Source organism: Cetorhinus maximus, chromosome 25 (genome assembly GCF_964194155.1).
Source record: "Cetorhinus maximus chromosome 25, sCetMax3.hap1.1, whole genome shotgun sequence".
NCBI lineage: Eukaryota > Metazoa > Chordata > Chondrichthyes > Lamniformes > Cetorhinidae > Cetorhinus > Cetorhinus maximus.
The window spans coordinates 10,296,689-10,321,287 of NC_135903.1; the positions used below are offsets into that span (position 1 = coordinate 10,296,689).

General features: G+C 40.0%; 1 protein-coding gene across 2 annotated transcripts in view; it reads left to right on the top strand.

The window, feature by feature from the left end:
- The window catches only part of npepps (aminopeptidase puromycin sensitive), a 230,832-nt gene that overhangs the window by 202,013 nt on the left and 4,220 nt on the right, over positions 1-24,599 (top strand). The window contains exons 19-23 of one of the 2 annotated variants that reach the window (XR_013573387.1): positions 11,416-11,472; positions 14,485-14,592; positions 16,206-16,341; positions 18,858-19,013; positions 21,908-21,955. Coding sequence is in view for 1 of the 2 variants with exons in the window: in XM_078529383.1 (XP_078385509.1) it covers positions 11,416-11,472; positions 14,485-14,592; positions 18,858-19,013; positions 21,908-21,955 (369 nt within the window). In the remaining variant the exon portion in view is untranslated. The remainder of the gene's footprint in view (positions 1-11,415; positions 11,473-14,484; positions 14,593-16,205; positions 16,342-18,857; positions 19,014-21,907; positions 21,956-24,599) is intronic. The other variant, XM_078529383.1, reaches the window with a different exon arrangement.

A 24,599-nucleotide genomic window follows, 5' to 3' on the forward strand; every position in this document is an offset into this window, starting at 1 on the left:
GTGTGTGTATATATAAAAAATAATTAAGAAGCAGCTATCGTTGAAATTGTGAAACATTTTTTGTCAATTATATTGAAGAACAGGCTAAGTTTCTCAGCTACTGATATGTTACTGGTTATTTAAGAAGGGAGGGAGAGAGAAACCAGATAACTACAGATCAAATGTGGGGAAGTCAATGCAATCTATGATCAGAGATTGAGTGACTGATTAACTGGTACTTCTCCAAATGCTCAGAGTCAGCATGGATTTGTGAAGAATAGGTCTTGTCTGACTAAGCTGGTTTCATTATTTATTTGAGGGGTCACTTTTTTTTAAAATCCATTCATGGGATTTTCTTTTCTTTATTATTTAATTGGATGTGAGGATCGCTGACAAAGGAAGCATTTAGTCTCATCCCTAATTGCCCATAAGGAGGTGTGGTGACTAGTGTTCTTTAATTGCTGAGTCTCTGTGATGTATATCGATAGGGGAATATGTATGGATGTTGTCTGCACAAACTTCCAGAAGGCATTTGGTATGATTAAACACAAATTAGGAATAAAAATTAGTGTACAGAATTGGAGGGAACCTTGTGGCATGAGTCAATAATTGCTTGGGAGGCAGGAAACAGTAGAGATAAATGGCTGGATTTTCTAATGGGTGTCAGGACCCTGATGTCAGGCACATAAGGGTTCTGAAGCCCATGCATATGCTGGTGCTGCCACCTGGGAAGCAGTCTCCTATCTGCCCAGTTCCTAGCTCACGTTCTATTAAAGATGGCGGCTGAGTTCCTGAAGATAGAGGCCCAGTATGAGGGCCCGGAGCGATGCCAGGCCAGCAGCCCCACCTGGGGGAGATGGGCACTGCCAAGGCAGGCAGGCAAGCGCAATGGCACCTCAACATGGAGGCATCAAATACAGACGCCAAAGCCATTAGGGCCATCAGGTTGGTGGGGAAATCCCTTCACAGGAGTAATAACAAACGCAATTTTGGCCTTCCAGTCCATAGCCTCATCATTGGGCATTAGGCCCCTGGCTCCGATGACCATCCAGGCTGCCACTAGGAGGGCGCCTCAATTGTGTTGGCGTCTCACGCACTGGCAGGGACCCCAGTGGCAGAGGTTGGGGGTGGGTTGTGGGGGAACGTAGATATACAGCCATGTGTGTCTCGTTGAAAGCCAGATTAGGCAGATATATGAGTTGCCTGGCATCCCAGCACTTGGCAGTTGAACCTCACAACCTCACAGTTTCAAATACATTCGAAATGTCTCGGCAGACATGCTGCCATTTATGTCGGTGTCAGTGTTGTCCCAGGTGTTCAGGTTGATATTGCAAGATTTTGAGTTGCCTTTACTATGTCTTCACAACATTTTATATGTCCATCTTTGTTGCAATATCCGAACTGTAAATCACCATAGGCTTTGGGAATTCTATAATCGGGCAGGTGAATAACCTGTCCAGACGATGCACATGGACCTCATGAATAATAATTTTTTTTTTTGAAAAGGACTGAAGTTCAAATGCTTGTGTTCAGCTTTTTCTAATAATGTCACACATTAGTCATAGGTTTGAGAGAGAGAATTCAAACATGAATTATTGATCACATAACATTTGTTTAATTTGTATTTTTCATTTTTTTTTTAAATTGAGGGATCAGATATTCGAAATCCAGGAAGCCCAGGTAACATTTTTCTGGCATATAACAGTAACATTATTCTGTTAAGTCAGGAGCACTTGAGAAATCCCAATAGAGGAAGCAGTTTAAAATCTGAGAAGGAACCAGTCAATCCTGCTTATTCCTAAACAAGACCAGATAGACTGTTTTTGCAAATAATTGGCTTAGTTCTTAGAATCGTGATATTTTTATTATTTTGTCTACTTGCAGTTAGACTACATTACAACTGTTTCTTATGTGTTCATTTTTATTAACAGATCAATTCATTTGATATTTTAAACTTAAATCAAGATCTCGTGTGATGCTCTATTGCTTTCAAGGACTGGAGTGAGATCTTATGAAGGCCAAAGCCCAGTAGCTAGAAGCAATTTCCAGACAGGGTTATCTCTGCGTTTCCCAGATGCATTGCCGAAAGCTTACCTAAATCTCGCAGCAAGGGAAGACACTCTCAAAGGTACGAGAAGTTAAGTCTCACCCATGAGAGTGATCCAAGCTGCAGTAGTGTCTTTTTTTAAATAAAGACCACCCAAAAATGTAACTGCTTAATAAGCAGCAGCTAACGCCCAAAACAGGGTCTACTCTGGTGTTATGCTGCACCTTCTGGAGAGCAAGAGGATCCCATGGAAGTGTGGGATAGAATCGTTTGATGAAATAATCCAAAGAAGGGTTCTCATTATCTTGGGCGCAGACTACAATATTTTACCTAGATATCAGGGTGTGGAATCACTGAAGAACGCAGGGAGTTGAGACATATACGAGAGAATCTGAAATAGAAAAAAAACCTGAAATAAAATGGGTTTAAGTTGCATACTTTCTACAAGTTCAAAAGCTTAGTCTTCAATCACCTCCATTAGTCCTTCTGTTCAGCATCCATTTTTGTCTCTAAAGCAGTATGACATTTACACTGTTAGGGTGATATATAAATGCAATTTATTTTGTCGAAGCTCTTGTTCAAGCTGTGCTCCAGTGTAAATTGTCAATCCTAATTAGATTTTTAATTAATAACAGTAAAAGATATATATTTTTGAGTGTCTGGGAATATTCTCCTTTAGAGCAGAGAGGATTAAGGGAAAATTTAATAAAGGTGTTCAAAATCATAAAGGGTTTTGATAAAGTAAATAAGGAGAAGCTGTTTCCGCTTTCAGAAGGGTCAGTAACCAGAGGACACTGATCTCAGATTAAAGGCTAAAAGGGGCATAGCTGAGTTACAGGGAATTTTTTTTTAACCCGGATATGATGACCTGAAATGCACTGCCTGAAAGGCTGGTGAAAGCAGGTTCAGCAGTAATCTTCAACAGGGAATTGGATAAATGCTTGAAGGGGAGAGCATTACAGGACTATGGGGGAAGAGCAGGGGTTAGTAGAACTAATTGGTTAGCTCTTTTAAAAGGTTAGGATGTGCTAAAATGGTTCCTTTGCTGCAAAACTCTATAAATCTCCTATTCAATGCGAATATATTCCTGTTGTTGGCGATAGTGAGGGTTGATGGAAGCTGATTTTTACACGTTTTTTTAAATCATTTTGTGAACTACTGCTTCACACACCCCCTTGTGAGCCACTGTGATGAGCACCACTAAGATGTTCAGTCAAGGTGTTAAATGTGTTTGTGACGTCTGTAGTGGAGGCTTACAGATCATAAGGAACTTTTATTTTTAGCATATGTAATGAAAGGAAAGTCCCATGAAACTGATTAACTCATTAAGGAGAGTCAGAATAAGCACACAATTGGCCAATAATCTAGAGTAATGCCTAGATGGAGTGTAGTTTGGTCTGTCTTCATTACAGCAATAAATGAATAGGGCCAACGTGTTCTCTTGAGGGAATTAAAGCCTTTATAACTTTAAGGTCAATTCGATGTGAATCAGAAAAGAAGCCTTCTAGCTTCTATTTGGGTTGAAGGGAAACGATTTATTTTACCATTCCTAGCCCCCATGGAATTATGTGAAAGAGTTCAGGAAAATTTCTAGAAGTTTCTGTCCTATTGATTACTGCCAATTAGTATTGTGTTTTTTTTCATGCAATGCGGGAGGGATGTTGCCCATCCCTAATTGCCCTTAAACTGAATGGAATGCTAGGCCATTTCAGAGGGCACTGAGAGTTAACCACATTGCCAAGAGTCTGCAGTCACATGTAGGCCAGACCGGGTAAGGACGATCGATTCCCTTCCCTAAAGGACTTAAGTGAGCCAGATGGGTTTTTATGACAGTCGATGATAGTTGGAGACTAGCTTCCAGATTTTATTAATTGAATTTAAATTCCATCAGCTGTCGTGGGAATTTGAACCCATGTCCCCAGAGCATTAGCCTTGGCCTCTGGATTACTAGTCCAGTGTTTACCATAGCACTACCGTCTCCCCTTTTCATGCTATTGATTGTTTCCTGTCGATATGGTAATGTTTTAAAGGAAGAATTTGCAAAGTTCAGCTGACTTTATGAAGCTGTTTTTTCCCTTTGTATCTTTCCCAAGCGGGTTTTGCTGATATTCACTCCTGTTTATTCATTTAGATCTTCTGTGCATTGTATATCAAAAAGATTCATCATTTTGAGTTGTGGCACCCTCACTTTTTCAATAAAAGTGGTGCTTTGTTTAATGAGTCACCATAGAAAGTGATACCTACATACATACAAACTAGGAGCAAGAGTAGGCTACTCGACCCTTCAGGCCTGTTCCACCATTCGATAAACCATGGCTGATCTTATGTTCTTATAAACACAAGAAGATCAGCCATGATCTTATTGAATGGCGGAGCAGGCTCGAGGGGCCAAATGGTCTACTCTTGTTCCTATTTCTTATGTTCTTATGATTGTAACCTCCCGCCTACCCCGTGACCTTTCATCCCCTAGTTAATCAAGAATCTATCTAACTCTGCCTTAAGAATATTCAAAGACCCTGCTTCCACTGCCATTTGAGAAAGAGAGTTCCAAAGACTTAAGACCCTTGGAGAGAAAAAATTTCTCCACTCATCACTGTCTTCAATGAGCAAACCCTTATTTTAATCCATGACCCCTAGCTCTAGATTCTCCCACAAGAGGAAACATCCTTTCCACATCCACTCTGTTAAGACCCCTCAGGATCTTAAAAGTTTCAATCAAGTTACCTGTTACTCCTCTAAACTCCAGTAGATACAAGCCTAATTTGTCCAACCTTTCCTCATAAGACAACCCGCCCATTCCTGGTATTAGCCTAGTCAACATTCTCTGAACTGCTTCTAGTGCAGTTACATCTTTCCTTAATGAAGGAGACCAATACTGTACACAGTACTCCAGATGTGGTCTCACCAGTGCCCTGTACAACTGAAGCATAATTTCCCTACTTTTGTATTTAGTTCCCCTCACAATAAATGATAACATTCTATTGGCTTTCCTAAATACTTGCTGTATCTGCATACTAGCCTTTTGTGATTCATGCATGAGGACACCCAGATCCCTCTTAATCTCAGAGCTGTGCAGGCTATCGCTATTTAGATAATCTTCATTTTTATCTTACCTGCCAAAATGGACAATTTCACATTTGCCCACATTATACTCCATTTGCCAGGTCTTTGTCCACTCACTTAACCTAATCTGTGTCACTTTGCAACCTCCTTATGTCCTCACAACTTATTTTCCTACCCATCTTTGTGTCATCAGCAAATTTAGCAATCATACTTTCAGTCCCTTCACCAAATCATTTATATAAATTGTAAAAGGTTGAGGCCCCAGCACTGATCCCTATGGCACACACTCGTTCCATCCCACCAACCAGAAAAAGACCCATTTATGGCTCCCATCTATTTCCTATTAGTTAGCCAATCTTTTACCCATGTCAATATATTACCCTGTACACCATGAGCTGTTATTTTCTGCAAAAGCTTTGATTTGGCACCTTATCAAATGCCTTCTGGAAATCTAAGTCCAGTACATCCAACAGTTCCCCTTTATCCACAGCACATGTGACTCCTTCAAAGAACTCCAATAAATTGGTTAAAGATGATTTCCCTTTCACAAAACCATGTTGACTCTGCTTGATTGCCTTAAACTTTTCTAAGCACCCTGCTATGACATCTTTAATAATAGCTTCTAACATTTTCCCTGTGACATATGTTAAGCTAACTGGCCTGTAGTTTCCTGCTTTCTGTCTGTTTCTACATTTTTGACTAAAAGAGTTACATTTGCTATTTTCCGATCTAATGGGACCTTCCCCACATTTTGGAAAATTAAAACCAACGCATCAACTATTTCACTAGCCACTTAATTCAAGACCCTAGGATGAAATCCATCAGGACCTGGGGATTTGTCAGCCTGCAGCTCTTAACAATTTGCTCAGTCCCACTTCCCTGGTGATTGTAATTTTCCTGAGTTCCTCCCTCCCTTCCATTTTCTGATTTACAGCTATTTTTGGGATGTTACTCGTATTCTCTATGGTGAAAACTGATGCAAAATGCCTGTTTAATTCATCTGCCATCTCCTTACTTTCCATTGTTAATTCCCCAGACTCACTTTCAATAGGACCAACACTCACTTTACTAGCTCTTTTCTTATTTAAATATCTATAGAAACTCTTACTATCATGTAATTAATTTGTCTAGGTTAGGATAGTTGGTCATCCTGTAAAGGTTAAATATAGGTGCAGGGTAAATCTTGCCTCTTGCGCCCAACAATGTGTTCAAACCCAATCTTAAACACTGCTTAGCACACAGATATCCTTGTGACCTCTGCAGTTTGAAACACCTTTGTTCTCTTCTTACTGCCCCTTGTCATATCCCGGTGCAATGCTGCCTTGCTTTGTTGGGAACTGTTGGCTGATTTGGTGATTTGGTACTTCTCTCTTTTCTTGTATGTTATCCTTTCTCCACACATCCCATAGATCCCATAGACAATTACTTATTAGCATCCTTCAAACAACAGTATCGCTTCACTAAACAAAAAGAAAATGTTGCACAAACTACCAGAATGAAGTTGTGATTAGATGGTGTGGATTTTGATTGTTCAGGCATGCAAGAGTTGCAAAATATATTTATATTTCAACACTGTCACTGCACAAGGACAGATACTGACAATAGCATTGTGACAGAAATGGAATGGCTGAAGTTCCTCCCAAAGCATGGACTCTTTTAAAATGGCGGTTTAGCATTGCTCAATGCTAGCCACTGGCACAGTGCAGTACTGAGGGTGCTGCACTGTCAGAGGTGAACGACATATCTGCCCTCAGGTGGATGTAAAAGATCCCACAGTACTATTTTGAAGAAGAGCAGGAGTGTTCTCCTGGATGTGCTTACTAATGTTTGGCTCTCAACCAATGTGACTAATGTAGATGATCTGGTTGTTATCATGTTGCTGTTAGTGGGATCCTGTTGCACACAAATTGGCTGTCTCATTTCCCTACATTACAACAGTGCTTAATTAAGCACTCCTGTGCTTAATTGACTGTAAAGCACTTTGGGGTGTCCTGAGGTTCTGAAAATGTGCTATATAAATGCAATTTCTTTCATTTTGTTTTTGGTTCAGGTCAGCAGCGGACTTATAACGTCCATTTATTGACTGCTTTTACGCATCTTTCCAGTGGCACCTGGGAAGGTTGGTGCCCATAACCTTGATCACACATGCAAATTGGATACAATTGTGCGCATGTGAACTTGAAAAGGAACTAGTTACATTTCTGGCCATCTGTGCTGTGCATTCGAGAGAGAGAGAGAGAGAGTGTCAAAACGCAATATGACTGATCTCCAGAACTCATTCAATAGGAATGTAACATGATGTGTGGAAATGTTTTTGTTGCTCACTACATTCTCTGTGCAAGTGTAACTCTGCAGATATTTCACCCCGACAACAGCCTTCTAGAAAAGTTCTAACCTTTGAGCTAGGCAGCTCTCTTGTTTAGGGTGAGATTCATTGTTTCTTGTTCTCGCCTTTCTGTCATGAACCTGTTCTGTACCATCAATGGAGCTGAAAATCGGCTGCTGGGATATAACCAAAGTGCTGGTTGTAGCACTGCACTATCAGTGAGCTGCACAGCCTTTTTGTAACATTGACAACAAAACACCTATTTCAGGAATTATTTTGTATGAATGAGTTTTTTTAAAAGCTTGCACAAATAATTCTATTTATTACATTCACCCGACCTGAGTAAGAACAGTCATGGCCATATAACAAATTAGGTGAGATGGGAGAGAAGAAAATCAGTGACTGATCTCAGTCCAGTGACCTTTTTGGTGGACATTGTGGAGGACAGGTGAGGGTGCCCCTGTAGTTGGGTAGCCTGTAGACACTGATGGTCAAGGCCACTTGGGTGACATATCGGAAAGCATCTTGCACCCAGGTAATTGTAAAATGATAAATCAAAAACCTAAGGTGAGGGTGATTTAAAAAGTACCAAGTCTCAAGACGTCAAATGTTTTTTAAAAATTCTTTCAGCACAATCCTTATTCCCCTTTCTCCATGCAGTAGTGCATCGTGTGCCAGTGAGTATATTCCTTTCTCTTGTCTGGATCACTTATCAAACAGGCTATAAATCAACATGAACAGAGGAGCAGTTGGTTAAAGCAAACTGTTAGACTGGCATCCACTCTGTAATCAGACAGTGCATGGTGAGTAGCAAATTACAAACCAGTAGCTGAACAGAGTAGATTCACAGGCAGTGTGAATGAAGCTTAAGAAATTCAAAGCTTCAGTGCAGCTTTTAGCATGAATCTTCACACATCAAATGATTTATAATGTAGATATTCTTTTAAAACTATACATAGGATGTCGCTGGGGAAGAGTGAGAGGTTGGTGTAAATAATAAAATGATTCTAAAATCTGATCCTCTGGAGAAATTTCATCATGTTATCTTCTCTACTTGGAGAAAAAAATAATCTGAATGAACTCTAAAATCTGAATGGGAAAGGAAACACCAGCACTGGGGCAGAATTAGTAAGCAGGGGTTTTGAAAGGATTGGGTACCGGCATTAACTGGTGTGTTTTGGGGATTTAGTTTTTAGTGTTGATTTTTAAAGCTTCATTTTAAAATATTCTCAATTTGTGGAGCAGGAGTGAGGTTAGCCAGAGTGGCTGGATATCATGTGATGAGGACCATTTTGTTCTGCAGTTACAGAAGAGAAACTGTCCTACTGTAATGAATACCTGGCAAAGAAATACAGCCTGAGATCTAAGCAAAAGGTTCAGTGTAAAACATTTCCTCAGTTTCTTTCCTAAACACATTAGTTGTGATCAATACAGTAAATTCCATTCAGAGTGTTGAATTGGGTAGCAGCTGTCAGCAAAGCTGTGCACTCTCTCAATGCAGGGTCATCTTTGCACTTGAAGAAGCACCTTGTGATGGTATCAGATTTGTTAATTGACAAATAATTTGCAGTTTATTATCCAGTAGGTCTATATTAGTGTGTGTACACAGAATGTATAAGGGAACTTTTTATTAAGTGTTCATTGTTCTCCCCCCCCACAACCACCACCACCACCGCCCCCCAGACGACACCAACAAATCGGAGCCAAATAGTACTTTTTTAAGAAGTGTTTATGAAGAGAGGAAAGCAGCAGTTTTTTTTTCCTTAACTCTTTGATATAACTGAGAGAGGAGCCAAACAGCTGTGGATCTGGGGAAATCACTAACAGCTGTACTCAGCCCATAGCTGACCACAGACCTATTTAGACCAATTCCCACAAGGGTTGTATTAGAAGTGGCTTTAAAGGTACAGACCAGTTAGTGTCTAAATATTAAATCATGCTCCATATCCAGAACCACCTTTGCACAACACCTGGAGACTGGCCTGTCATTAATATATTATATTCTATTGATATATTATATTCTATTGATTCTAATTGAGTGAAGGTACAGCAAACTATAACCCTTTGATATTTCAAAGAAGTATTCCTTGCACAAGATTATCAACAATGCCTATGAAATGCTGTGGATAGTATGGCATAGTATTGAGCTTTATAATTGGTTTAATGCTAAGTTAGAATGACTTTTTCTTGTAGCTTGAATGACGGTGTTTAAGTTTCCATTTAGGTCTATATAGGTTGCGATTATAAGCTGTGATATCATTTCAGGGAAATAAAACTGAGAAGTTGTAAGTCAATTCATAGTTTTTTTTCCAATTAATATTGAAATGGATCAGAATCTGTCAGCCCCAACAAGAAGCTGATTTAAATTAATTTTATCATTTCAAATATTTGAATATAAATTGGAACAACAGCTTGCATTTATAATGTAGTGAAATGTCCCAGGGCTCTTCACAGGAGCATTATCAAACTAAGTTTGACACCAAGCCACATAAGGAGGTAGGTTTTAAGTAGTGCCGTAAAGGAGGTGAGTGGTTTAAAGAGAGAGTTCCAGAGCTTGGGGCTTTGGCAGCTGAAGGCTGCCCCGTGGTGGAGCAATTAAAACCAGGGATGTTTAGAAGTCCAGAATTGGAGGAGCACAAATATCCCTGGGTTATCATAAGAACATAAGAAGTAGGAGCAGGAGTAGACTGTATGAACCTGCTCCACTATTCAATACAATCATGGCTGATCATCTACCTCAACTCCACTTCCCACCCTCTCCCCTTGATTGCCTGAGAGACCAAAACTGTATCTTTCAGCTTGAAATATAATCAATGTTGGAGCATCCACAGCCTTCTGGGATAGAATCTCAATGATTCACAGCTCTCTGAGCAAAGAAATTTCTCCTCATCTTAGTCCTAAATGATCGACCACTTGTAAGGCTAGAGCAGATCACAAGGATAAGGCGGGGCAAGGCCATGGAGGAATTTAAAAACAAGGAAAATTTTAAAATTTGGGTGTTGCCAGGCCGCAAGCCAGTTATGACCAGCAAGCACTGGGATGATGTGCAAATTGGACTTGGTGTAAGTTAGGACACTGGCAGCAGTGTTTTGGATGACCTGAAATTTATAGAAGGTAGAACTTAGGATGCCAGCTAGAAGTGCATTGGAAAAGTTAAATCTAGAGAAAACAAAGTCACCGAGTGAGACAGCAGCTCTGAGATCAGGACCACAACCTGGCAAAGTCATATTCTAGATTTCTTTGATCTCCAGGGGAGGAACCAAATACCAGGGAGGAGGACATAATTGACAACTAGAGACAATCTGATAGCAAAATGGTTTCATTTCCATTTTTGGAATCTTTACAAATGGATTAATCAAAATATTTTGTGATTTTAGTAAGAACAGTTAAAGCCTGCCCACTTTAATAGCAGCTGAAATTTTGAACTAAAAGTTCACACTTGTAGTCTAACCTCAATTACCAGTGCTCCCAATTATCCACAAAACTGCTCATAGCAGTTGGGATGCTGAGTTAAGATCTCCAGGAGTTGGTAATCTGATAAAATAGGAATATACTTAATCAAGTTTTTGCAGTTTTACTTAAATCCATTTTGTCACCTGTGGTAATTAGTTTTAAAATGTTAATGAAAGACGTGAAAAACTTGCATCTATGTAGTGCCAAAGCACTTTACAGCCAGAGGTAATGTTTAAAATATGTATATAATTTGACCCATTTAAATATACTTTGACTTAACCAATACAAAACTCACAAATTCTTTGTAACAACAGCAACTTGCCTTTATATGTGCTTAACTTTGCCTGAAATTTAAAGTTCTGTCTGATTTGTAACAATTGCATTCTGCAGTCTGTGCTATGGAACCCCCTGCTATTCCAGGATCTGCCCGGCTCCACGTTAAGTGGAAGTGCTGTTATTCTCCTTACAGTTGACAACTCAATTAAAAAGGACAAGATCATATTATACTTTTCAATTGGAAATAAACTGTCTTGTGTTTTCTTCTCAGGTATATTTAACAGTTCTGAAGCATGGAGACACCACAACACTAGACACAATGTTGAAGGTAGGTAGCTGCTTCTGTGTCACAAGCTTGGATAGGATTTTCTCTTCTCTTAACATTTTTCTGTCTTAGCATTTTGGTACCTTCACATTTAAACCAGAAAGGCACCAATGGTAGGACACATTTTTAGTTTTCTCCTGAGCCGCGCAGGACAGGAATATCCCATATGGTATCGCCACTTTGTCCTGAACTAATGATTTCAGTCAAATCAGCAGTAGAGGCATGCAACAGTGGCTAAAGTGCCCGGGAAAAGAGAGTATTGACCAATGTTCATGTCGCTGATCACTGTCCAGTGATCCTTATTGGAAGGTTATGACAGCTGAGGTTAGGATTGAGTTCAGCTGTATTGACTTTTGCAATTAAAATGCCTCTTACTCCTCTTCAGGGCTCACAATTAACAAGGGTGCCTGAGAATGTCAGGCACCTCAAGTCCATAGCCTGTGATTAAGTTGATGTTTTCAACAAAGGAAGGAAGAAAGCTGGAGATAAGTTTTAAATTGAAAAGATTTTCAGTGGACATTTAGTTCTTGGATGCATTGAAGGTTTTGGGTGGTCCCATGGAAAAACAGTGAAAGTAATTATGCCTCTTTTTGAAATATCTAACATAACTTGCAAAATTTAGCATTTGTTGTTTTTGTCCAGCTCTCGGTTTTCATTCTAAAGTTTCTTGGTGCAGAGTTTGGTCACTTTGAATCAAGGGTTATGGGGAAAAGACAAGAAAGTGGAGTTGAGGATTATCAGATCAGCCATGATCTCATTGCATGGCGGAGCAGACTCGATGGCCTGAATGGCCTACTTCTGCTCCTACGTCTTATGGACTTACAGCTGGTGTTGCTGCTTTGACTGAGACTTGTCCCTGGGAAGAGGTTGTACCTGAATGTTCAAGGCCTGTGTTGTTTCGCATTGTCACATAGATATCAGGGGTGCTCTGGTGCAACATTCTATTGCTGCAGAAAGCCATTATTAAATGGAGGTGACATTTTATTCTATTTTTGACACTGCGAGTTGTTAATGCCACTCTATTTAATAAATTGAATCAGGACTTCATGAGTGTTTCCAAAGTTTTCTTAGGTTGGCTTTTCAGTCTCCAGTCTGAAAGGTGTATGAGGAGGGACTTTGTAGAGTTGTAGAGATTCTTAGTGGAATAGAAAAACTTTAATCCTGAGCATTGTTGAACATTAAAGCAGGACTGCAGGACAGGGGTACAAACTGGTAAACTAGCAAGATCAGGACTGATGTCGAGGAGCATATCCTCCTTGCGTATCTTTATAGGTACCAAATTTTATTATAATCAACATGGTTTTACCTTCAAATAAATAGTTGGAAACCTGTTTTTACTTTCTAGAAGCATTGGTTAAAGTTTGCACATTTGCTCCATTCAGAAATTTTCTGGCATGTTTTCATGCAGCCAGTAAATATACAGGGCAACAGTGCCATCCACAGGATTTGGTTGCCATTACGTTTTGGCCTGTGCAACCTCAATGATAAAAAAAAATTCCAGAAACAAAATACAATGAAGGTGTGGGCAATTGGTTAGAGTTTGTAGAGAGAAAAGTTACGATAATATTTCTGATAAAATCCTTCAGGATGAAAAATGTGCATATTTGGGCTGTGTTGCTAAAGCACCTTTGATGGCCTGAATGTTTCATTAAAGAAGAACTTGCATTTATAAAGCATCTGTCATGTCCTCAATGCATTCAAATCCTTCACAACCAGTAAAGCCCTTTTGAATTATAGTTGCTACTGTAATGTAGAATCTAACTTGAGGTCAGTAACAGCCCTTAAACAGCAGAGAGATAAATGACCAGATAATCAGTTTTAATGGTGTTGATTGAGGGATATATATTGGCCAGTCCACCAGGGAGAACTCTTTCCCCCATCCCTACCCCTCTTGAAATAGTGTCACTGGATCTTTTATGTTCACCTCAGTTTGGTTTAATGTTTAACCTGTATAATGGGAGCTTTGTAAGTGGAGGATTCCCGCAATAGAGCACTTGGAGTGTCAGCCTGGATTATGTGCACTGGTCTGGAGTAGGTCTTGAACCCACAAGCCTCTGATGCTGGTGATCATGCTACCCACTGAGCCAAAACTGACATTAAATAAATCGATATGGATTTTAGAATCAAGACCAACCAAAGTTGTTGAAATTTAGTGTAGGCTGTGGACCAATTCCTTTGTATCTAACTAAGCATGCAGAAACGATCCTCTTACCTCAAAAAATAACAAATTTGCATCTGTTTCTGGTTAGAGATTAGGGCAAATTGATTTTTTTTTCTACTTGAACAAGGAAAAATCTGATAGGAACAAAAACAAAAATTGCTGGAAAAACTCAGCAGGTCTGACAGCATCTGTGGAGAGAAAGACCGAGTTAATGTTTCAAGTCCGTATGACTCTTCAAAAATCTGCTAGGGGTGCTCAATAATTGAATTTTAATAAGGTCAATCAGGAAGAGCTATTTCCACTGTTTGGTAGGTCAGTAACTAGAAGGCATAAACTTGAGATCATCAAAAGAACATGGAAGAATTTAAGGGAAATCTTCTTATGCAAAAGGTCAGTAGGGCATAGATTGAACTATGAGAAACAGTGGTAGAAACAAAATTTGTAACAGCTTTAAAAAGGAAAGCAGATAAAAGGAAAAGTGAATAAAGTGGGGGCAAGGGACAGTGGATTGAGAAGATAGTTGCAACGTGCTAAATGGCCACAATCTGTGCTATAAAATTCAGTGCTTCTAACTTCTGCTTATAGCTTGGAAGGTAAAATACAGAGGGAAGTTGGCATCTGTGGAATTCTACCCCAATACGGTACAAACAGTGCCTTTGTGAGACAAGGGAGTAAATTGGGAAAGTGAGGTGGAGAATCCAAAATCTGATGCTAGTCCTTGGCCACATGTTGAAGATAACTGCCCATCAGAAGAAGAACTTTCATTGAAGGGAAATGACATATGAATGTAATATAATGCATGTTTTCAAACATTATTTAAAGTAATGCTGATCAGATGCCCTTCCCTTTTACAGCTACACAACCAAGCAGATCTACAGGAAGAGAAGGTTCGAATTGAAAGGTTACTGGGTGCTATCTCACACCCTGACCTCATTCAGAAGGTTTTGACCTTTGCTATGTCGGTATGTTATTTCTTACTATCTAACAAATGATTGTCCCAGGTTGCTTCCATTTCAGTTTCCCTGTTGTGCATTAAATTGCAAACAACACAAATGCACAGCACAAAGGTCACAGGAAGATCTTCACTTTGCCCTACTTGCATGTGTTTCCATCAAATAAAACTCAAATGCTTAAGAAGACCCCTCAAGACTTGATTGTGTAGTTTGTGGCAACTTCCCCCAATACCTTCTCATCTGAAACTAAATACCTTCCTTCACAATTAGTGGTTTCTTCATTGTGCTGTGTGCCAGTCATGTTTTATGGTATCTCCAGTACTCAAATCTCCACTTTTAACACGAGTAATGAATTTGGATTCACATTTTATCTTTTGGCAGTTCAAGGATTTTTGGTTTCATACCTTTAAAAACTAAACATTCTCTTCAGAATGCCTGATTCGTTTGCTGCTTTTCCTTTACTCTCTCAATCTAGCTCTGCAGAACCACTACCATCAGCAAAGTGAATTTCCCCACTTGAGCTTGTCTGTGATATGATGCAAGGAGGATTGACCCATTCAAAATGTTTAATTAGTGGACCATCTTTAATTCCTTTCATTCCCCTTCCCCTTTTTCCTATACATGGATCTCATAACTGCAGTTTCTGATATGGGACCTCACTGTATGTGGTCACTTCTCCAGTCTTTACCTCACCTCTTATTGGCAGAACCATTGCAGCAAGTTCCAAAAAACAAGTCCGTGGCACTACAGGCAATGAAAGACCCAGACCTGATTTGAGTCATTTCTGTGAAGAAACCTTCTACAACCACAGTTGTTTGCCACTTGACCAGTTGTAGGATGTAAAGTTGAGTTTATGAATGCTTTAGCTGAGAAATCCTCACTAATTGGCCATTGGCTACTTGTAAATGAAAGGGGCAGAAAGAACTAAACTTTTATTAGTACTTTCTCCTCTTCCCACCTGTCAAACTGCTGCATACTGTGCTTCTGAAAAAAGGGCTGGCCAACTTTAATGGTGCCTTTAGTGATTAGGATGGCTGCCAACTTGTTTTTTTACCCCATCCTGGTCTCCCTCTTGCCCCACTTATCCAAGCATAGGAAAGTTCCTAACATCTAATTGGTATGTGTCCCTGACATTGAGAACTCAAGATCAGGAATTGGTGCTATTTGAAAATACTTCATTGATAATATATAGTTACGTTACTGATGTAGTTTGAAATGAGTTGTAACGTAGCTCTTAATTTTAAGGGTCAATTACCTCATCAAAATTGCATCAGGAAATATTCTGTTGAATTTAAACTTGACACAGCTACCAGTCACGGTATCTGTGCTGGATTGCTCTGACAAGAACACGCTAAGCTGTAGTGCCCCATTTGAGGGTTTAATCCTGCCATTGTTGAGACAAATCATCTTGAACCCTTTAGAAAAGTGAGCTTAGTTTAAAACTCTGATTTTAGGATGTTTTGGGGTAGAAAATATCGAAGCTCCCAAGTCCACCAACACCTTCCCTTGTAATAACTGTCAGACCCATGTCCGTGCCATTTCCCCTGATGCGCACTCTTCTAACTGGCTGGTCTGCTCAGGGGCCTAAACCACAGGTTTTCTGTCACTCTTTTTCCCTGCAGGATCTGCTCACCACCAGCTGGGAGGGCGCGACATTCTCAGCCACGGTATTCTCCATGAATGATCCACCGAGATGAGATGATCCACTAACAGGAGATGCGCTTATAGGGGGTGTGAGCAGACTACGCTTTGAAAAGAGTAAATCAAAGAAAAATTAGTGTTGTTGGAAACTTGACTGATGCAATAACCTTCAAATTTGTGTTTTATTTTCTTAGTTACATTAATATAAACATGCTGGAAAAAACATTACAGCTTAATGAAAAATCCATGTACTTCAGGAGGATTTATAGTTTGTTTTCATTTGCAGCTGAATAGTGCAAAAAAAAGCACCCTGGAGATTTTGCCCTTGTTTGCAACATTGGCAGCTTAAATAGTAGGTTTTAAGTTAAGGCAGATCCGTTAACTGTGGCTTCCTGCCTCTGTAAACGGTGATGGACCCCTCTGTCCAGTTGCTGGCAATGCGCAAACAAGATCAGCTGATACCACCCTGCTGCACAAGCTTGCCCGTCCTTACTGCTGCTTCTTGCAAATGAAAGTTAATTTTATTTTTATATTCTGTATGTACAGAAATTTAGTGAATATATACCTATAATATAGTAAAGTCACATTTGTTTATTGTAATATTTTACCTGTCATTTTCATCATTACATTTTGTTGCTAATTTTCCTATTGGTTATAAAACATCAGCTATCTCTCTCATAGCAACTTCATTGGGAATGTTACTTGTACATTAAAAATCTTGCACATAGTGCATAGTTCCTCTTTGCTGCAACTACTTCCTGTAACACTATCTCAATCGTACCTTGCTGTTCAGGTCCCTATTGTAGTTAAACAGCATATTCTCCAAATTTATATGGATCTTGCATCTGCCTACATTTCCTGTCTGCTTGTTCCACCATAAAATTTGAAGTCCACATTTATAATGCAAACTTCCTGCCTAAGCCTGGTGCACCGTGAGCTGCTGTAGTGCCACCACTGGCAGGAGGATATAATTACAGTGTGACATGTTTACGTAGGCAATTTGCATTATGAATTTGGACATAGCAGATTATAAGGAAAAAAATAAAATTAAGGACACAATATGACTTCACAGAGGGAACTAAATTATATCTGTGCACCTTGGTTCAATTGTCCACTGCCACTTTCTGACTTCGTAAGTGCAAACAACTGGAGATTAACAGTATTTGAATTGACAGTTGTAGAACTGACAGCTTTGGTAAGACTGAAAGCTATAGAAATCCTTACTTGGAAATACATAGACGTTGCAGACAGAAACGGGCCATTTGGCCCAAATGGTTTATGCCCTTGTTTATGCTTCATGCAATCTCTCCCGCACCCACCCCCCCCAGCTATCTAATTCTATCAACATAACCTTCTATTCCTTTCTACCTCATATTTATCTAGTTTTCCCTTTAATACATTTTTGCTATTTGCCTCAATTACTTTCCTCTTTGCACCCACAGGATTTTAAAAGCTAAGTAAGGTGTTAGCTAACCACTTTTGTTCTTTTGTTTTAACCTGGATGCTATCCCACAAGTGGGCAAAGTTACTGGTTTATTTTTTGATAGTTTGTTTGGAAAAATATTCAGAATTCTAAAATAATCCCAAGCAATAAAAGTGGAATTTGAACTATTCAGATTATAAAACACTGATCCTGATTATAGAGACGAGCAAGACTTTGCATATTATCAGCGTTTTTACAGAAAAAATGCAATTGCAGAATGCAAACTCAAGGAATTGGTAAAAATCTTGAACATAATACAAAAAAATTAAATTTGTCTTGTCTTGAACCAGTTGCTCTGTCTGTGTATATTCATTTGCTTTTAAACCAAATGCTGGTTGGAAGGTGGGAACCAATCAGACTGAAAGCAACTGTGTTTCTTTCCATCTTCCCTCTTTTTCTCTCACCCCCTCCCCTTATCTCATAGGAAACAAAATCTTATTGTTGCACAGTATCTCCTAACTTTAATCTTAGCTACCAAACAGATGGACAACTTTCAACATGTGTCCTGTGTTTCCTGTACATTTCTGATGCTGAATATTATGAAGTAAAATTGGAAGGCAGAGCACCCTGATGATTGGTGGTTGAACACATTGTCATACTAAGTCATACAGTGTCAAGGAGGTCCACTTAATGAACCCTGTTTTATAAGTTGAGTTGCTCAATTTTGGGGAATGCAGCAATGAGGGACCAGAGTCCCCAAAGATAAGGAAAATAAATGGGAGGGAATACCACTCGCGTTACGCACTTCCTTCCCTTTCTAGTGACTCTGGCTGCTGCCGTACTGAAATTTGCTGCAAAGTCTGTGTGGACACCAGCTGAATACAGTCAGCAGTGATGCCCCAACGGAACAGAACAAACTGCTAAATTTATTGTTTGGACCTAGACAGGGGCCATTGACTCACTTAGATGTGGTGGCACGAGGCTGCTGTTGGCTATGAGGACTGTACCTCAGCGTGAGTCACTACCTTTAGTGAAGAAACAGAGAAAATGAAAGTGTTCAGGTCTGTGAGCCATAAATACATTGTTTGGTTTTATTTCTGTACACAGTGCTTTGGCCTCCGTGGAGCTGATGCACAGCAAAGGAGGAAAATGCTTTAAACAAAAAAAAAATATTTTGATCTTAACCACGATGCTCTTGTTGTTCTTGTAGGAGGAAGTTCGTCCCCAAGACACAGTTTTTGTACTCGGTGGTGTGTCGGGTGGGAGTTTAATGGGTAGGAAAGCTGCCTGGAAATTTGTAAAAGATAACTGGGAAGAACTGTACAATCGCTACCAAGGAGGCTTTTTAATATCACGATTAATCAAGGTAAACAGAAAAAGCACTTGACTGTCCTTTGTCCCTGATTCTTTTACTGTTTCAGTTCAAGAACTCAACATTGCTTCCTTCAGCAGGAATATCTGGCCATTCAAGCCTCTCCACACACAGTGCAGCTGAAATGGAGGACTGACCTTGCAAAGGAGAGAGGTAGAATTATGTCCTATCACACCAGAGTGTGGCACATTAATGCAGCTGTGGAGTTCTGTTCCTAACTGTTACTTTTCAAAGATATACATGCTGCATCGTTCCACGTTTTTCCTGCTGAAAGTGTCCTACAACAAGAGCTGGGTGACACAGTTGAGATGTAGATTCCCAAATTGAGTTTGCTGCAGATTATTTTAATCTCTCCACGGCTTATGTTTCCATTCGTGGTATCATTGAGCTGTCTGTCAAGACGTTAGATTTTGTGTCTCTTTAACGGAGCAGACATATCTGTGATCTCATCGACTGGGACTAAGCTGCTACAACAAGCTTCAGCTCCAAGGAATTTAAGATGCCTTTTAAAAATATTTCTCAGGCTTTTTGGTCCTGGTTTCAAGGAATATACTCTGATACCTTCAATCAGAATCGCTTAATATTGCAATACCGTCACCAACAGTCTCCAATAAAAAAAATTTTTTTTTTCTCCTATGAATATCTGAACAGACTTACAGCTGTTTTGTTTTCTCTCACGGGCAGCATAATAGGTTTAATTTTTCCCACTATTAGCCTTCTCATCTGGAAGGTAGTTTCACAGGTGCCTATTCTTCCTTTGAGAGTCTGGGCAGCAAACCCCTCAGCAGGCTATCCAACCATGAGAGTCATCACAGTCAAGTATTTACTTCTGCCTGAGAACCCATAAGGTTAAGCTGGAGCCTTTTCCTTGCCCACACCCAGCCATAGTCGCCACCACAGCTATCCTAATTCAACCCTGACCTAACCGGCTTATATATTATCTGTAATGTAGGAAACATCCCAAAATATTCATCAAAGCATAAAATAAAGCAATATGCTAAGGTGTTTAGTATAGTTTAGGGAAGAAGGATGGTATTGTTTTAAGGATTGACCAGAGCTAAATTGTGAGGAAACTCCTGGAGATGGACCTTGGATAAGTGTTAGGGATTGAGAGAAGGGTGGGAGTTAGTTGGATATTGGGCTAGGACTGCTGAAGGCTCTGCCACATTAGATAGCACAAGAATGGGGATCTGCATGGGCCAGAGCACAGAGAAGGCTACAAAGGTAACGAGGGACAAGTGCGTTGGAGGGATTTCTAGGTTAAGAATGTTGAACTTAATGTCTTGGGGAACGAGTGGAGGTTGGCGCAGATGGGTAATAGTTGAGCAGGGACATCACCAGAAAGACAGTAGTAGTTCAGGAAGATGGCCCATTTTTACCACCTTGAGACAAATAGGATGAGAAGTAAGTGCTGGCTTGCTAGTACCAGCCACATCCTGTGAAAAAATATTTTTTAAAAAAAGATGTGTAGGATATGATACAGGTGGTGGCATTTGAAATTTATATTCATTGAGGTTTGGTGATGGATAAATAGTCAAGCAGTATAATGCACCGTAGAGTTGGGAGTCATGATGGAGAAATATAGCTGGGTCTCATCAGTATACCATGGAAGCTGGCTTCATCCCTGCAGAGAATGTATTACCATATATTGCCATTTAAATGAACAGGGGGACCCTAGTGGCACTCCAACAACATTTATACAGCAATATTAACATGGAAGAGCATCCCAAGGCATTTCACAGATGTTAATCAAAATAAATAGACGTTGAGCCAAAAAAGAGATATTGGGAGGAGTAAGCAAAAGCTTTGTCAAAGGGGTAGGTTTTAAGGAAATTCTGAAAATATAGAGGAGGAAGAGGGATTCAGAGAGGCAATGCCAGAGATTGGCCCTAGTCAATCAAAGGCATGGCTGTCAATAGTGAGGTATAAATAAGGGAGAGTGGGGGCATGCGCAAGAATTGTGGGAACAGAGAGTACTTGGGTGAGGCATACAGGAGAGAGAGATGGCACTTATGTGCTTCAGTCAGGTGTGGATCATATGCCAGATATGCTGTACACCTTTATTTGAGGGAATGAAGATGGCAACCATACTATCTTCCTGGGTGGAAGACAGTAAAATCTTTTGCTGGGGACAAGAGTATCAAAGGTGGCAATGAGGGAGTGTTTGAGGAAGGAGTTGTCTTGCACTATGTGTAAGCTGGGAGTGGTTGGAAGCAGCTCTATAAGGGACATTACTAAATGAAAAGTATGGCATGCATTAATATTGTGCCTTTCACAGCCTCAGGAAGTGTCAAAGCACTTTACAGCTGAAGAAGTAGAAATGTAGTTGCTGTAATGGAGGAAACAGCTAATTTGCACAAGCAAAGCCCCAATGTGATAATCTGTTTTAATTGATGGTGGTTGGGTGACTAATGTTGGTTGAGGGATAAATGTTGGCTCTCCATTGAATTGTGACATAGGATCTTTCATATCCACCTGGTATGAAAGGGCATACAGGGCCCCAGTTTGACACACTATCCAACAGACAAGCCCCTCTGACAGTGCAGCACTGCCTCAGTAATGTACTGGAATATCAGCTTAGATGTTTTGTTTAAGTCTCTGTAGTGCGAATTGTACTTACAAACTTCTGACTCGGAGGTGAGTTGCTACCAACTGAGCCATGGCTGACACTACACGATCTCCAAAAGGCTATCCAGAGGATTCCCTCATGAAGTTTTAATAACTGTAGGGTTGTACCATTTTAATAAAATAAAGATTTGATTTTTGTTTTATTTCCAGAATATGAAGCTCCAGGATCAGCTTCTGAACTGAATACTGAGTCCTATTTCTTGGATAGGAAGATAAGTTGTAACTCACTTATTAACTGCTCTATTACCTTCCACATTTAGCTAACAGTCGAAGGTTTTGCCGGTGACAAGATGGCTGCTGACATCAAGGTAAAAAGCAATTCTCAATTATTTGCATGTAGTATAATGTCTTTTTCAAACTGTAGGGCTTGGCAAAATGTTACAGAATTCCAATCCCGAGCTGTGGTGATTAAAGTTAGCCATTTTCATACCAGATTCATTGGTCTCATGTAGAATTTTGTTGGGGGGGAGAGAGAGAGTTAATGGGAGAGTTAGCTGCATACAATTACAGTAATAGTTTGTTCTCTTCATACATTTCTTGGTGCAGAGCAGGCTGATGACTATAGCATGCCATCACTTCCAAGTGTCTCCTCTTCCTTTTAAATCAAAACCAGACCTTTAGTAAGTGAGCTGCACAGTTTAGAATCTACAGAATGCTAATACTTGCCACTATCTCCCTGAAATAGTGTGGTACTAATGATGGCTGGATCACCTCAGAAATTGGTTTGAAATCCCTGGCTCTGGGAGGAGGGGATATCCAATAGAACATACAAGACTCCCAAGGTTATCAGAATTCAGTACTTTATTCTTGACTTACTAGTGCATTACTCCTGTTGCTGTAAGCTTCTAGGTGTTTTCTGCAAAGATGGTATGGCTTTCCTTGTGTGACTCATTAACTGTCTTTTGGAAATTAACACGGACACTCTGGTAAATATGTCAATACTTGCTGGGAGCTTTCCAAGAACTTGCCAATATTGGGGGGAATCTTTGGGAATATTTCAATACTTTTGTAATCATGCAAGTTTCTGCAATCATGTCAGTGTTTACTTTGGGGGGAATCCCTGGAACCAGGTCAATATTTGCAATGGGGTGAATCTGGAGCTTTGTGAATATTTACAATGGGGGAGCCCTGAGATCATGTCAGTATTTGCAGGTGGGAGTCCAGGAAGCTGCACTGAAGTTTGTAGGAGTTGCCTGGGAGTGTGTCAATCTTTTTCTGGGATCCTAGGATGCATATGATTCGGTGCACTAGGTTCTCCGTATGTAAACCTTTTTATAAAAAACACTGACCTAAAGCAGGGTACGGAAATGACTTGGGGGGAGGAATTGTACAGTTAAAGGGGCACTGTTGCTATCCATTAACTTGAAGGGATTGTGGAGGGTTAATTGGGTGAAGAGGTCAGGCATATAGATTTGTTAAAATTTGATCAATGTTTTTGCAGCTCATTGATAAGTGAAGCATTAAAACTTGCGGTTACAGTGTACAACCATCATAACCCCATGCAGTTTGCTATTTAGATTCATGTACTGAGAGCTCTAACCAGTTGTGATAGGGTGCTTAGAACTGCAGCAATCTCATTATCTCATAACAGAATTAATAGCCTAAACTGAAAGGGAATTACTGTGACTGGTAAGTGATTAATGGTTCCATCAATTGCTTATTGATTTTTCTCTTCAGAGTTTCCCAGAGGCAGTTTGCGTGAAATATTTCTCCTGCTGTAAACTGTGGTTCAAAAAGGAAACTGTTTAGTGTAAAATCCATGTTTTAAATGCCCCAGCAGCTGAATTAAGTTTTATGATTTGTAAGCATCATGATCTGACCACACTGAAGCAACCTGCAGGCTGCATCATTTCTGACCTTTTTATTAACTCTTATTACGCTCAGTTTCATATTTTAGATTGTTAGTACGTACATTTTTCACTGAGAACTAACTCTCAATCCAGCAAGTTTCATTAGGCTGCGTGGGGTCAAACATTTTGCCAGATTTTTTAAATGTCGTCTCCTCAAATCTTCAGAACAATTCTGGGCGCATTTAAGATTGTAACATTACTTCATAAACACAATATTGTAACATTACTTACAGCACAGAAGAATGCTGTTCGGTCGAGGTGTACGTACTAGCTTTCCGAAGGAGCAATTCACCTAGTGCCACTCCCCCGCCTTCTCCCTGTAACCTTGCACATTCTTCCTTTTAAAATAATCCAATTCCCTCTTGAATGCCTGAGTTGAATCTGTCTCCACCACTGATTTTTAACAAACTTTACCTGTCTTCTTTTCATTCAGGATCTTTTTAAGAATGAAAATGCTTAAAATAACTTGGAGGCATATCCAAATATCCAACATGTGAATGCTGATCTCTCACCTCAGTAACTTAAAATACTTTTTAGCACTAAACATAATCTGGGGCTCTCCTCTGGTTCCCAGTCCCATTTGATATAAGGCAAATTGGCAGCTAGAATTCGAGATGTTTGTACCTCTAGAAGCTGATTTCTGACTTGCATTAACTCTGCCGTTAAACTTTCATCAAATGCCCTCCTTACTGACATCCCAAGTTCGACAAACTGAAACTTGTCCAGAACTCCACTACCCACGTTATCCTGTGCGAAGCTTTGTTCCACTGCTATCTATGTTCTAACCAACCTTCACTTGTGGATCCCTATCCACCCACATACCAATTTAAAAATCTTTGTCCACCCCCACACCCCTCATTCACTCGTGCTCCTTTGCAGTCTCTCTACTTGTCCAATTCTGATTTCCATTCCCACACCAACTTCCCTTCACAACTTTTGATTCCAGAGCTCTCACCCATTTCAGCTCCTCACTCCAGAAGATTTCACCTGTTACCTCTCTTGCCTCTCTCTGTAACAAAGAACAAAGAAAAGTACAGCAGAGGAACAGGCCCTTCGGCCCTCCAAGCCTGCGCCGATCATATTGCCTGTCAAACTAATCTTG